At 37.8% G+C, this 16,189-nt stretch overlaps 1 protein-coding gene across 3 annotated transcripts in view; it reads right to left on the bottom strand.

Annotated features, from left to right (window-relative positions):
• The window catches only part of NUP62CL (nucleoporin 62 C-terminal like), a 77,982-nt gene that overhangs the window by 31,151 nt on the left and 30,642 nt on the right, over positions 1–16,189 (bottom strand). For all 3 annotated transcript variants that reach the window (XM_082447701.1, XM_082447703.1, XM_082447702.1), the window contains exons 4-7: positions 15,635–15,794; positions 1,323–1,473; positions 1,015–1,064; positions 737–871 (exon numbers count right to left, since the gene is read on the bottom strand). In XM_082447701.1, coding sequence (XP_082303827.1) covers positions 737–871; positions 1,015–1,064; positions 1,323–1,473; positions 15,635–15,794 — 496 coding nt within the window. The remainder of the gene's footprint in view (positions 1–736; positions 872–1,014; positions 1,065–1,322; positions 1,474–15,634; positions 15,795–16,189) is intronic.

Consider the following 16,189-nt stretch of genomic DNA (forward strand, 5'->3'; position numbering starts at 1 on the left):
AGCTAATTTGCAAGGTTTTAAAAAATAAGCTCAGTCTTGACTCACTAATAAGCCATTGATAAAATGAGTCAGATTTAATCTCAATCTAGTTTATGTAGCCATTCATACAAGTTCTCCTAACAGCATTTTATAATTTGGCCTGATTAACAAATCTCAGTTCCAAAGAGATAAAGTTACTGTGGGAACATTGGCAATATATTGACCAAAGGTAAAGACTGAATCACACACAAATAAAATATATCCAGCCCAAGACATTGATGAAATCATTCGATGTTTAAAAGCCATGCAGTTTGCCCCCCAGATTAACAAATTGCCTTTAAAATAGGAAATGGATTTATCACTGAAGCAACTGAAGGAACATTAGGTTTAAAAGAGTCAGTATAAATAGGAGATCATAAATATTCCACAGTATCATGACACCACATATATAAAATTGGTATTTCTGATTTAAGAACAAATTTGACAAATATAAAAACTTTATATAAGTGGTCATGTATAAGCTTCAGATTAATAACAGTGTACAAACTGCTATAAAACAAAATTGCCAGAATGATTACTTCATTTTCAAGCATCCTGAAAAGATAAACAGAAAATAGTCAAATAAGGTGATAAATGGCAACTACCAGAACTTGCACTTTTCTACCAATTTTTTTACTCCCTGCCTTTCAATACTATTTTTTCCGTTTTTTGGTAGCTAAGTCCTGCCCCATTCCTCAATCTTTATTCAGTTGCTTACGTCTTCTCACGCTCCTCATCTGTATGCTGCAGATAAACAGACCCACTCTGGTCCTTTACAGACTCCTCTGAAAGGGTCAAGAGATCTTCTAGTTCTTTCTGCTGTGACAGGATAAAATCCAATTCTTGTTCCAGCCTGAAAAAAAAACAAGTCAATAGAAGGGCTGACGAAAGGAATTTGGAGTGACAAAATAAATGTCAATAAACTATAACAAGGAAAAACAACTGGACAAAGAAACAGATCTTTAATCTTTCAACCTAGGGAATCTAAGATTCTACCTTTGCTGATACAGTTTCACCTTTTGCACTTCTCCATGTAAAGCAATAATCTATAAAGGAAAATAAGAATACAATAGTGTAAATATTTGAATTTACATTGTAATTTTAAAGCAGTATTTTTTTTTCTCACATACACTTCAAGTATGAAAGAGTTCCTAATTCAGGGCACTTATTACCTAAAGAAAATATTTTTAAGTTTATCACCAATATTGGAAGGAAAAATTAACCACTAAACACAGGTCTATTCTCCTGTGTTCACCTGAAAATACTTGTACAATGCAGGTAGATTAATGAGAATATCTTCTTACCTTCTCACCATTCTCAATACATGTATAGTCCCAAGCATTGAGCTGGGAGGCCTGGTGAAGAAAGCATTTCTCTTGATCCTCTAACTCAAGGCTCCATTTGTTTATCAGACCATCCAGCTGACCATATGTCATCACAGGAGTTATGATTTCACTAAAAAAAAGGATACAGTACGATCACATGATCATACTTTCAAAAGTATGATCAGATTTTTTTATACTTTAGTACAACATATGAGGGCTTAGAGAAGAAAACAGCACATGAGGAGTTTCTCAGACCTGCTCGCCAACAAAACCACCATAACTGGTAAAGATTATTTTAAAAACAACCATTCAAACTCTCTGGAAATTATCTTAGGGGAATACAGCAAATAAAGATTTATTAAGATATCTACTAAATTTCCATAAGAACAGCTAAAGTCTGTGCCACAACCTGCTCCTTTCCTTCTCCCTCAACTCAGCATGATGTAAGCTCCATTCTGCATTTATGCGGCCAAAGACACGGGATTCCCTCTCCCCTCAGCTCTTAGTCAAAGTGATCCATTCCCCATCTAAGCAGTATCCATGACAGAGTAGGCAGCTGATCGTCCACCCTCCACTGGGCAGAACTAAGGGGAACTCTGATTCCCCTACCAGGTGGTATCAAATAGGCTGAACAGGTACCTTATTTTCCATCAAGGGACTGGTGGAACCAGGCAATGCTCTGATTCCCTGCTGGGGCAGTGTCAGGAGGGCTGGGTGGAGAGGTGATCATCAATTCCCAGCCCAGCAGAGGCAGGCAGTGTTCAAATTCCCCCACCAGGGTATTGTTGGCGAGGTCCAGTGATAAGCTGAACCTAAATCCCCACCCAGCAGCAACAAGACTTAATAAGGAAGAGTGAGACAGTGTTAGTTACCATGAGGCTTCACTCCTTGTCTTCAGTGTCAGTGGTGGGCAATGGAGACCTGAACCTGTGTACCCACCTGGCATCATTGAGACTGAACAAGGTAATGCAACTCGGGCTAATAAGGACTCCACCTCCCACCACCCCTATGTCAGCAAGGCTAAGTGGAGAGCTTAACCTCTATACCCACTGGAAAAATCAAGACTGACTGAGGCAGGGCAAAGCAGGGCCAGCACTCTGTGCCCCTTCTCCCAGAGCCTATGTCAGTGGGACCCAGTAGTGAGCTAAGCTTCCATACCAACCCACCACCAATGAGGCTGAATGAAGTGATATGAGGCAGAGTAGTTGACATCTTGCTTCCCCCTTCCTCCTGTGTCAGTGGGGCCCAATAGGAAGCTGAAATTCTGCAGCAACTAAGCAATATGAGTTAGCCCCCCGCTTCCTCTTGTTCTGGGAGCCCTGGGGCCCAGATGGGAGTTGAGCTTATAACCCCACTAAAGGCAATGAAGTAGTACAATGCAATGCCCCCACTTTCATGGGGAATGAGTCAGCAGGGCGGAGGGGGAACTGAACTTCCACACCTTTCATCTGCACTGAGGCAGTGTGAGTCACTGCACCACTTTGGCTGAGGTGGTGTGGGCAGGGTCCAGTGGGAAGCTGAACATACAAACGTACCCAACTCTTGCACTACACCTTAACAAAAGGATTCCCTAATTAACAAAGATTTAAATAGGACCAAGATCTCCTAACATAATAGATAAAATGTACAGGATACAATCGAAAATTACCCATCATATCAAGAACCAGGAAAATGACAACTCAAAAGAGAAGAAAACAACCTAGAGATCCCAACGTTGAGAGGTATCGGATGTTGGAATTATCTGAAAAGAATTTTAAAGCAACCATCAAAAAAATGTTCCAACAAGCAATTACGAAGTCTGGGGAAGCAAATGAAAAAAAAGAAAATCTCAGCAAAGAAATAGAAGTTATGAAAAACAATCAGATGGAAATTAAAGAACTGAAAAATAACTGAAATAAATGCTCACTTGAAGGGTTTGATACTAGAGTGGAGATGACAGAGAATAGAATCAGTGAACTTGAGGCTAAATTAATAGAACTTACAGTACAGCACAGAGAAAATAGAGACAAAAAGTGAAAAAAAATCTCAAGGAACTGGAGGATGGTAATAAGAGGTAACATACTTATCATCAGAGAATTATACAAAGAGAAAAAAAGACAGAATGAGATTTAAAAAGTATTCTGAAAAAATAAAGGTTGAAGAATTCCCAAAGTTGTCAAAAGATATAAACCTAAAGACTCAAGAAGCTGAGCAAACCCCAAAGAGAATAATTCAAAGAAATCTACACTAAGACACATAATACTTAAATTTCTGAAAACTAAAAATAAAGAAAAAAATCTTGAAAGCAGCCAGAGAGAAACAACACATCACTTAAAATGGAACCCTAATTCGAATGACAGCAGATTTCTCATCTTAAACCATAGAGGCTAAAAGCAAGTGTCACAACATTTTTCAAGTACTGAAGAAAAAAACTGTTGACCACAACTGCTATATCTGGTGAAAATATCCTTGAGAAATGAAGGGAATATAAAGATATTTTTATGCAAAGTAAACTAAAGAGAATTTGTTGCTGTCAAACCTACCCTTGAAGATTGGCTAAACAGAAAGGAACTGAAAACAGAAGAAGGCATGGAATTTCATAAAGGAAAGAAGAACAGCTAAATGGATGGAAAAGGGTAAATATAATAGGCTATTCTACCCCTCGTGAGTTTCGTAAATCATATTTGATGGTTGAAGCAAAAAGTATAACACCATGGAATGTGGTGTTCAAAGTACATAGAGGAAATACCTGAGACAATTATACTTAAAAGGTAAGAAGCATAAAGGGAACTAAATGGAAGTAAGGTTTCTACACTTTACCCAAAGTGGTAGAATGTCATTATGGCTAGATGGTTGTAAGTTACATATGTATATTGCAACACCTAGAGCAATCAGTAAGAAAACTATACAAAGCAATATACTCAGAAGCACTATAAACAGAACAAGCTGGAAACCTAAAAAATGTCTGAATAACCCACAGGAAGTTTTAAAAAAAGAGAAACAGAAAACAAAAAACAGAGGTAACAAACAACAACAAAATAGTAAAATGGCAGACTTAAGCCCTAACACATCAATAATTACCTTAAATGTAGATGTGCTAAGTATACCAACTAACAGAGAGAGATTGGCAGAATGGATAAAAATTCTGATCCATCAGTATGCTGTCTATATGAAACTCACTTCAAATACAAGAACACATGTTGAAAGTAAAAGGATGGAAAAAGATACACATGCAAGATTAATTGTTAAAAATAAATGGCTATATTAATATTGGATAAAGTTGATTTCAGAGCAAAGAAAATTACCAGAGTCAAAGAGGAACATTACATAGTAATAAAGGAATTAAAGCACCAGGAAAGCTAATGATCCTGAATATGTACCAACCAAACAGCAGGACCCCAAAATACATGAAGCAAAACTGATAGGGCTAAAGAGAAAAATAGTCAAATCCACAATTACAGTTGGGAAATTCAAAAAGCCACTTTCCACAACTGAAAGGAAGCACTAGAGCAGCAAGGATACAGATCTGAAAATACAGTGAAGCAACAGAAACTAATTGACATATATAGAACACTCTACCCAAGAGCAGAAAACAATTTTTAGGTGCTCATGGAACACTGACCAAGAAAGACCATATCCCCGCTCGTAAAACAAATCTGAACAAATATATCAGAACTGAAATCATACAGAACATGCTCTCCAACCATAATGGACTCAAATTAGAAATCAATCTAAAAATAAAACAAGAAAATTTCTAAACACTTGGATATTAACACACTTCTAAATAATCTATGAGTCAAAGAGGAATTCACAAGGGAAATTTTTTAAGTACATAGAACTGGATGAAAATGAAAATACAACATTATAGAAGATGTAGTACAAAGCTAACACAGTGCTAAGAAGGATATTTATAGCACTAAATGCTTTAAATTACAAAAGGGGAAATGTCTCAAATCAATAATCTAAGTTCATACCTCAAGAAAAAAGAGCAAAATAAAACCAATGCAATCAGAAGGCAGAAATTCATAAAGAGTAGATGTCAATGAAATTGAAAATGAAAATAATAGAGAATAATCAGGGAAATAAAAGCTACTCCTTTGGGAAAAGATGAATGAAATTGATAAAAGAAAGCTACAAATCACCAATATCAGAAATGAAACAGGGGACTATGCCTATAGCTATTAAAAGGACAAAAAGGAAATATGAACAACTTTACACTCATAAATTCCACAATTTAGAAGAAACAGACCAATTCCTTGAAAACCACACACTACTAAAACTCATGGAAGATGAAACATAACCTGAATAGTCCTAGAACCACTAAAGAAATTGATTTATAATTTAAAAGCTCCTTAAAAAGGGGTTTCGCTGGAGAATTCTGCCAAACTTTTAGTGAATTAACACAAATTTTACAAAATTTCTTCTATAAAATAGAAGAGAAGGGAATACTTCCCAGATCATCTTATAAGGCTAGTAACATCCAGATATCAAAACCAAAGACAGAATTTAAAAAAGAAAGAAAACAAAACTATGGACCAATATCTCTCATGAACTTGGATACAAAAGCCCACAAACAAAATACTAGTAAACTGAGTCCAAAAATGTACTAAAAAATTACACATCATGACCAAGTGGGATTTATTCCACATATGCAAGGATGGTTCAACATTTGAAAATCACTGACTATATTTCACCATATCATGAAGCTAAAGAACAAAAATCTTAAAAGATCCTATCAATTGAGGCAGAAAAAGCATTTGACACAAATACGTCCAATTGATTTTTGACAAAGGTGAAAGAGCCATTCAGTGGAAGAAAATAGCCTTTCAACAAATGATGCTGAAAAAACTGGACATCCATAGACCCCCCCCCAAAAAAAAGAATCTCAATCTAAAACACACACCTTATACAAAAATTAACTCAGAATAGATCACAACCTTAAATATAAAATGTAAAACTATAAAACTTTTAGAAAAAAATTAGGAGAAAATCTTTGGGACCTAGGGTTAGGCAAAGAGTTCTTAAACTTGACACTAAAAGCACAATTCATTAAAGGAAAAATTGATAAATCAGACCTCATCAATTAAAAGTTTTGTTTGGTGAAATACTCTTTAAAAGATGAAAAGACAAATTACAGAGTTAGAAAAAATGTTCGTAAACCACATATCTGACAAAGGGCAGGTATCTAGAATACATAAAACCCTCAAAACTCAGTCAAAAAACAAATTCAAGTAGAAAATGGACAAAAGATATGAAAAGACACTTCACAAATGAAAACATGCAGATGGCAGATAAACACATGAAAAGATGTTCAACATCATTAGTCATCAGGGGAATGCAAATTAAAACCACAGTGAGATATCACTTCATACCTATTAGAAGGGCTAAAGTAAAAAACAGTGACAACACCAAATCCTGGCAAGAATCTGGACAAGCTGGATCTCTCATACATTGCTCCTGGGCAGGTAAAATGGTACAGCCACTCTGGAAAAGATTTACGGCAGTTCCCTAAAAAAATAAACTTGCAACTACCATACCACCCAGCAACTGTACACCTGGGCATTTACCCCAGAGAAATGAGACTTAGGTTCACCAAAAACCTGTACACAAATGTTCATAGCAGCTTTATTCATAATAGTCACCAGCTGGAAACAACCTAGATGTCCATCAATGGGTGAATGGTTAAACAAATGATGGCACATCTATAATACCATGGAATACTACTCAGAAATAAAAAAGAACAAACTATTGATGTACATGACAACTTTATCTCAAGGAATTATGCTTAGTGGGAAAAACAGTCCCCAAAGATCACGTGCTGCATGATTCCATTTGTATGACATTTCTTTCAATGTCAAGGTTATAGAAATGGAGAATAGAGCAATTGCTGCCCAGGTTCAGGGAAAGGAGAAGAGGGTAGCGAGTGTGGATATAAAAGGGCAACAGGAGGGGTCCTTGTTGTGATGGAACTGTTCTATATCTTGACTATATCAATGTTAATACCCTGAATGTGATATTGTACTATAGTATCGCAAGATATTATTATTGGGGAAAACTAGGTTAAGTACACACAGAATTTTTTGTATTATTTCTTAGAAGTAAATGTGAATCTACAGTTAACTCAAAATAAAAAGTTTAATTAGACGCAGATGTAGAGAACGGACTTGAGGACACAGTGGGGGAAGGGTAAGCTGGAATGAAGTGAGAGAGTGGCATGGACATATATACACTACCAAATGTAAAATAAATAGCTAGTGGGAAGCAGCTGCATAGCACAGGGAGATCACCTCGGTGCTTTGTGACCACCTAGAGGGGTGGGATAGGGAGGGTCGGAGGGAGACACAAGAGGGAGGGGATATGGGGATATATGTATATATATAGCTGATTCACTTTGTTGTACAGCAGAAACTAACACAGCATTGCAAAGCAATTATACTCCAATAAAGTTGTAAAAAAAAAAACCCCAAATAATTAGAGATGAACATGTCATAAACTGTAAGAATACAGGCTCTAGAGCTTGACTACCTGAATTTTAATCCTGGCTCAAGCATTACCAAGTGTGTGACCAGAGGTGGATTATAAAATCTTTATGTGCTCCAGTTTACTCATCTATAAAATGAGAACAAAAATAGTACCTACCTCATAAGGTTATTGTGAGGATTAAATGGTATGATGTTGTAAAGCACTGTCATATTTCTAAACATATAGTAATCGCACAATAAATGTTATCTATTATTAGCAATAGTAATAACTGTATTATAATGGTATTCAGAAGACAATGGTATCCTTTTCGTTGTTCAACTTCCTAAGCAACAGAAATCTTTCTGTAACTGCTCCTCGACTCTGAGTCATTTACCTAACTTTCAAACACTATTCTAAAGATGTACAAGCAAACTATGCCTTCTTTTTTTTTTTTCACACACACACACTGTATTTTATTTTTACAAGAGATAAATAGACTGACACCAAGCACTGTACATGGATGACCACAACAAAAGCAACAATGATTGCAATTACCAAACATGAAACACACTCATACTATGTCATAATATTGACATTCAGTCCAGTAATCCTCCACTGTAACAGCTCCTTTACTTTGCAGTGAAAATTGATTTGTATATTCTTTGCCTCTGAGTCCTTGTGGGATTTTTTTTTTTAATTCAAACAGAAAGTCACAAAAATTATACTCATCCTCATCAGTTCACTCAGTCCCATGTAATTAATATATTTTTTCATCTTAATCTTTTGTTAGCACTTTTATGAGTTCATCAGTTTTTCATTAGAGTTCTGAAAATGCTTATTCATTCAGTTCAGCAGTACAGTCGGTACCAGAAACCTGTACTTGTCACAGTCTTTTCCATGAATTTCTTGAAGATGAAACCCTTTTATAGAAACATATTTGCAAAAGCATCAGAGTACACCCAGAACTGTCTGTAAATGACAAAAGACTTAAAAATGACCACGGTTAAAGATTTGATGAAAGTTCATAATAATGCAGCTGACAAGAAAATTAGTTATTTCTGAGATATACATTTTAAAGTAATAACTAGGATTATGACCTATAACATTATACCAGAACATGTAAGAGTTTTAGAAATTTCATGTAATGTCTGAAACATTTATATTAACATATTTCCATACAAATAACCCAATGAAAGTTTAGTATTAGTTGTTTTGTTTATGTTTTTTTATACTGCAGGTTCTTATTAGTCATCGATTTTATACACATCAGTGTATACATGTCAATCCCAATCGCCCAATTCAGCACACCACCATCCCCACCCCACCACAGTTTTCCCCCCTTGGTGTCCATATGTCTGTTCTCTAAATCTGTGTCTCAACTTCTGCCCTGCAAGCCGGCTCATCTGTACCATTTTTCTAGGTTCCACATACATGCGTTAATATACAATATTTGTTTTTCTCTTTCTGACTTACTTCACTCTGTATGACAGTCTCTAGATCCCTCCACGTCTCAACAAATGACTCAATTTCGTTCCTTTTCATGGCTGAGTAATATTCCATTGTATATATGTACCACACTTCTTTATCCATTCGTCTGTTGATGGGCATTTAGGTTGCTTCCATGACCTGGCTATTGTAAATAGTGCTGCAATGAACATTGGGGTGCATGTGTCTTTTTGAATTACAGTTTTCTCTGGGTATATGCCCAGTAGTGGGATTGCTGGGTCATATGGTAGTTTTATTTTTAGTTTTTTAAGGAACCTCTATACTGTTCTCCATAGTGGCTGTATCAATTTACATTCCCACCAACAGTGCAAGAGGGTTCCCTTTTCTCCACACCCTCTCCAGCATTTACTGTTTGTAGATTTTTTTCATGATGTCAATTCTGACTGGTGTGAGGTGATACCTCATTGTAGTTTTGATTTGCATTTCTCTAATGATTAGTAATGTTGAGCATCTTTTCATGTGCTTCGTGGCCATCTGTATGTCTTCTTTGGAGAAAAGTCTATTTAGGTCTTCTGCCCATTTTTGTTTTGTTTTTTTTTTAAATAAGCATGTATATGCATGCGTGGTGAGGTAGTGTTCTTTTTTTAATAAATTTATTTATTTATTTATTTATGCCTGTGTTGGGTCTTCGTTTCTGTGTGAGGGCTTTCTCCAGTTGCGGCGAGCGGGGGCCACTCTTCATCGCGGTGCGCGGGCCTCTCACTATCACGGCCTCTCTTGTTGCGGAGAGCAGGCTCTGCAGCTGTGGCTCACGGGACCAGTCGCTCCGCGGCATGTGGGATCTTCCCAGACCAGGGCTCGAACCCGTGTCCCCTGCACCGGCAGGCAGGCTCTCAACCACTGCGCCAACAGGGAAGCCCCCATTTTTGGATTGGGTTGTTTGTTTCTTTATTTTTTTTTTTTACTAAATTTATTTATTTATTTATTTATTTTTGGTTGTGTTGGGTCTTCGTTTCTGTGCTAGGGCCCTCTCCAGCTGCGGCGAGCGGGGGCCACTCTTCATCGCAGTGCACGGGCCTCTCACTATCGCGGCCTCTCCTGTTGTGGAGCACAGGCTCCAGACGCGCAGGCCCAGCAGCCGTGGCTCACGGGCCCAGCTGCTCCGTGGCATGCGGGATCCTCCCAGACCAGGGCTCGAACCCGTGTCCCCTGCATCGGCAGGCGGACTCTCAACCACTGCACCACCAGGGAAGCCCTGTTTCTTTAATATTGAGCTGAATGAGCTGTTTATATATTTTGGAGATTAATCCTTTGTCCGTTGATTCGTTTGCAAATATTTTCTCCCATTCTGAGGGTTGTCTTTTCGTCTTGTTTATGGTTTCCTTTGCTGTGCAAAAGCTTTGAAGTTTCATTAGGTCCCATTTGTTTATTTTTGTTTTTATTTCCATTACTCTAGGAGGTGGATCAAAAAAGATCTTGCTGTGATTTATGTCAAAGAGTGTTCTTCCTATGTTTTCCTCTAAGAGTTTTATAGTGTCCAGTCTTACATTTAGGTCTCTAATCCATTTTGAGTTTATTTTTGTGTATGGTGTTAGGGAGTATTCTTATTTCATTCTTTTACATGTAGCTGTCCAGTTTTCCCAGCACCACTTATTGAAGAGACTGTCTTTTCTCCATTGTATATCTTTGCCTCCTTTGTCATAGATTAGTTGACCATAGGTGCGTGGGTTTATCTCTGGGCTTTCTATCTTGTTCCACTGATCTATGTTTCTGTTTTTGTGCCAGTACCATATTGTCTTGATTACTGTAGCTTGGTAGTATAGTCTGAAGTCAGGGAGTCTGATTCCTCCAGCTCCATTTTTTTGCCTCAAGACTGCTTTGGCTATTCGGGGTCTTTTGTGTCTCCATACAAATTTTAAGATTTTTTTGTTCTAGTTCTGTAAAAAATGCCACTGTTAATTTGATAGGGATTGCATTGAATCTGTAGATTGCTTTTGGTAGTACAGTCATTTTCACAATGTTGATTCTTCCAATCCAAGAACATGGTATATCTCTCCATCTTTTGGTATCATCTTTAATTTCTTTCATCAGTGTCTTATACTTTTCTGCATACAGGTCTTTTGTCTCCCTAGGTAGGTTTATTCCTAGGTATTTTATTCTTTTTGTTGCAATGGTAAATGGGAGTGTTTCCATAATTTCTCTTTCAGATTTTTCATCATTAGTGTATAGGAATGCAAGAGACTTCTGTGCATTAATTTTGTATCCTGCAACTTTACCATATTCATTAATTAGCTCTAGCAGTTTTCTGGTGGCAGTTTTAGGATTCTCTATGTATAGTATCATGTCATTTGCAAACAGTGACAGTTTTACTTCTTCTTTTCCAATTTGTATTCCTTTTATTTCTTTCTCTTCTCTGATTGCCGTGGCTAGGACTTCCATGACTATGTTGAATAATAGTGGTGAGAGTGGACATCCTTGTCTTGTTCCTGATCTTAGAGGAAATGCTTTCAGTTTTTCACCGTTGAGAATGATGTTTGCTGTGGGTTTGTCATATATGGCCTTTATTATGTTGAGGTATGTTCCCTCTATGCCCACTTTCTGGAGAGTTTTTATCATAAATGGGTGTTGAATTTGTCAAAAGCTTTTTCTGCATCTATTGAGATGATCATATGGTTTTTATTCTTCAATTTGTTAATATGGTGTATCACATTGATTGATTTGCGTATATTGAAGAATCCTTGCATCCCTGGGATAAATCCCACTTGATCGTGGTGTATGATCCTTTTAATGTGTTGTTGGATTCTGTTTGCTAGTATTTTGTTGAGGATTTTTGCATCTATATTCATCAGTGATATTGGTCTGTAATTTTCTTTTTTTGTAGTGTCTTTGTCTGGTTTTGGTATCAGGGTGATGGTGGCCTCATAGAATGAGTTAGGGAGTGTTCCTTCCTCTGCAATTTTTTGGAAGAGTTTGAGAAGGATAGGTGTTAGCTCTTCTCTAAATGTTTGATAGAATTCACCTGTGAAGCCATCTGGTCCTGGACTTTTGTTTGTTGGAAGATTTTTAATCACAGTTTCAATTTCATTACTTGTGATTGGTCTGTTCATATTTTCTGTTTCTTCCTGGTTCAGTCTTGGAAGGTTTTACCTTTCTAAGAATTTATGCATTTCTTCCAGGTTGTCCATTTTATTGGCGTAAAGTTGCTTGTAGTAGTCTCTTAGGATGCTTTGTATTTCTGCGGTGTCTGTTGTAACTTCTCCTTTTTCATTTCTGATTTTATTGATTTGAGTCCTCTCCCTCTTTTTCTTGATGAGTCTGGCTAATGGCTTATCAATTTTATCTTCTCAAAGAACCAGCTTTTAGTTTTATTGATCTTTGCTATTGTTTTCTTTGTTTCTATTTCATTTATTTCCACTCTGATCTTTATCATTTCTTTCCTTCTGCTAACTTTGGGTTTTGTTTGTTCTTCTTTCTCTAGTTCCTTTAGGTGGAAAGTTAGATTGTTTACTTGAGATTTTTCTTGTTTCTTTAGGTAGGCTTGTATAGCTATAAACTTCCCTCTTAGAACCGCTTTTGCTGCATCCCATAGGTTTTGGATCGTCGTGTTTTCATTGTCATTTGTCTCTAGGTATTTTTTGATTTCCTCTTTGATTTCTTCAGTGATCTCTTGGCTATTTAGTAACGTATTGTTTAGCCCCCATGTGTTTGTGTTTTTTACGTTTTTTTCCCTGTAATTCATTTCTAATCTCATAGCGTTGTGGTCAGAAAAGATGTTTGATATGATTTCAATTTTCTTAAATTTACTGAGGCTTGATTTGTGACCCATGATGTGATCTATCCTGGAGAATGTTCCGTGCGCACTTGAGAAGAAAGTGTAATCTGCTGTTTTTGGATGGAATGTCCTATAAATATCAATTAAATCTATCTGGTCTATTGTGTCATTTAAAGCTTCTGTTTCCTTATTTATTTTCATTTTGGATGATCTGTCCATCGGTATAAGTGAGGTGTTAAAGTCCCCCACTATTATTGTGTTACTGTCAATTTCCTCTTTTATAGCTGTTAGCAGTTGCCTTAAGTATTGAGGTGTTCCTATGTTGGGTGCATATATATTTATAATTGTTATATCTTCTTCTTGGATTGATCCCTTGATCAGTATGTAGTGTCCTTCTTTGTCTCTTGTAACATTCTTTACTTTAAAGTCTATTTTATCTGATATGAGTATAGCTACTCCAGCTTTCTTTTGATTTCCATTTGCATGGAATATCTTTTTCCATCCCCTCACTTTCAGTCTGTATATGTCCCTAGGTCTAAAGTGGGTCTCTTGTAGACAGCATATAGATGGGTCTTCTTTTGGTATCCATTCAGCAAGCCTGTGTCTTTTGGTTGGAGCATTTAATCCATTCACGTTTAAGGTAATTATTGATATGTATGTTCCTATGACCATTTTCTTAATTGTTTTGGGTTTGTTTTTGTAGGTCCTTTTCTTCTCTTGTGTTTCCCACTTAGAGAAGTTCCTTTAGCATTTGTTGTAGAGTTGGTTGGGTGGTGCTGAATTCTCTTAGCTTTTGCTTGTCTGTAAAGCTTTTGATTTCTCCATCAAATCTAAATGAGATCCTTGCTGGGTAGAGTAACCTTGGTTGTAGGTTCTTCCCTTTCATCACTTTAACTATATCATGCCACTCCCTTCTGGCTTGTAGATTTTCTGCTGAGAAATCAGCTGTTAACCTTATGGGAGTTCCCTTGTATGTTATTTGTCGTTTTTCCCTTGCTGCTTTCAATAATTTTTCTTTGTCTTTAATTTTTGCCACTTTGATTACGATGTGTCTCGGCGTGTTTCTCCTTGGGTTTATCCTGTATGGGACTCTCTGCGCTTCCTGGACTTGGGTGGCTACTTCCTTTCCCATGTTAGGGAAATTTTCGACTATAATCTCTTGAAATATTTTCTCTGGTCCTTTCTCTCTCTCTTCTCCTTCTGGGACCCCTATAATGCGAATGTTGTTGCCTTTAATGTTGTCCCAGAGGTGTCTTAGGCTGTCTTCATTTCTTTTCATTCTTTTTTCTTTAGTCTGTTCCGCAGCAGTGAATTCCACCATTCTGTCTTCCAGGTCACTTATCCGTTCTTCTGCCTCAGTTATTCTGCTATTGATTCGTTCTAATGTAGTTTTCATTTCAGTTATTGTATCGGTCATCTCTGTTTGTTTGTTCTTTAATTCTTCTAGGTCTTTGTTAATCATTTCTTGCATCTTCTCAATCTTTGCCTCCATTCTTATTCCGAGGTCCTGGATCATCTTCACTATCATTATTCTGAATTCTTTTTCTGGAAGCTTGCCTATCTCCACTTCATTTAGTTGTTTTTCTGGGGTTTTTTCTTGTTCCTTCATCTGGTATATAGCCCTCTGTCTTTTCATCTTGTCTATCTTTCTGTAAATGTGGTTTTTGTTCCACAGGCTGCAGGATTGTAGTTTTTCTTGCTTCTGCTGTCTGCCCTCTGGTGGTTGAGGCTATCTAAGAGGCTTGATGGGAGGCTCTGGTGGTGGGTAGAGCTGACTGTTGCTGTGGAGGTCAGAGCTCAGTAAAACTTTAATCCACTTGACTGTTGATGGGTGGGGCTGGGTTCCCTCCCTGTTGGTTGTTTTGCCTGAGGCAACCCAGCACTGGAGCCTACCTGGGCTCTTTGGTGGGGCTAATGGCAGACTCTGGGAGGGCTAACGCCAAGGAGTACTTCCCAGAACCTCCACTGCCAGTGTCCTTGGCCCCACGGTGAAACAGAGCCAGCCCCCGCCTCTGCAGGAGACCCTCCAACACTAGCAGGTAGGTCTGGTTCAGTCTCCCCCAGGGTCACTGCTCCTTCCCCCGGGTCCCGATGCGCACACTATTCCATGCGCCCTCCAAGAGTGGGGTCTCTGTTTCCCTCAGTCCTGTCAAAGTCCTGCAATCAATTCCCACTAGGCTTCAAAGTCTGATTCTCTAGGAATTCCTCCTCCTGTTGCCGGACCCCCAGGTTAGGAACCCTGACGTGGGGCTCAGAACCTTCACTCCAGTGGGTGGACTTCTGTGGTATAAGTGTTCGCCAGTCTGTGAGTCACCCACCCAGCAGTTATGGGATTTGATTTTACTCTGATTGCGCCCCTCCTACCATCTCACTGTGGCTTCTCCTCTGTTCTTGGACGTGGGATATCCTCCTTGGTGAAGTCCAGTGTCTTCCTGTCGATGATTGTCCAGAAGCCAGTTGTGATTCTGGTGCTCTTGCAAGATGGAGTCGCATTTTTATTAATTAAGGGCCCTAGTTGACATTAAGCCTCACTCTTTGTGTCATACAGTTCTATGGGTTTTGACAAATGCCTATGCCTTCTATATGACAAAGAAAATGAGACTCACACGAATTTTCAAATAAATAGGCTTACTTAATGGTCGAAGTAAAAGGTCTAGAAGTCAGGCCGAATGGAGGAGTGTTATTCATGCCAGTTGATGTCAGTGGTTTTAGATTCAAGGTAAAGCTAGTGGTGGTGCTGGTGCTGGTGCTGGTGGTGGTGACCGTGGTAGTGGTGATGGTTGACGTTGTAGCTGGAAAATAAAGTGTATGATGTTAGTAATAAGTAAGAAATTTATAAATTCAGTCCTTGATCATTCAGGATGAAAAACTATAGAAGTATTTTTTTAATGTGAATTTGAACTCCAAGTTGTATGATTTTAACTCAATGTTGCTATAATATATGGCAGGCCAGGTATCTGGATTAAGCTTCCTGCTAACAACTTAAAATCCTGGATAAATGTATAGAAAAATACAATTTATAACCTAACCAGACCTATAACCATTAAAGAAATTGAATCAATCCTGAAAACTCTTCCCATAAAGAAAACTCCAGACCCAGAGGACCTCACCGGCGAGTTCTGCTAAACTTTCAAGGAAAGAATAATTGCAATCTTACACAAAATCTCTGTACATCTATAACTTTGCA

This window comes from Balaenoptera physalus, assembly GCF_965194825.1.
Source record: "Balaenoptera physalus genome assembly, chromosome: X".
Taxonomy (NCBI): Eukaryota; Metazoa; Chordata; class Mammalia; order Artiodactyla; family Balaenopteridae; genus Balaenoptera; species Balaenoptera physalus.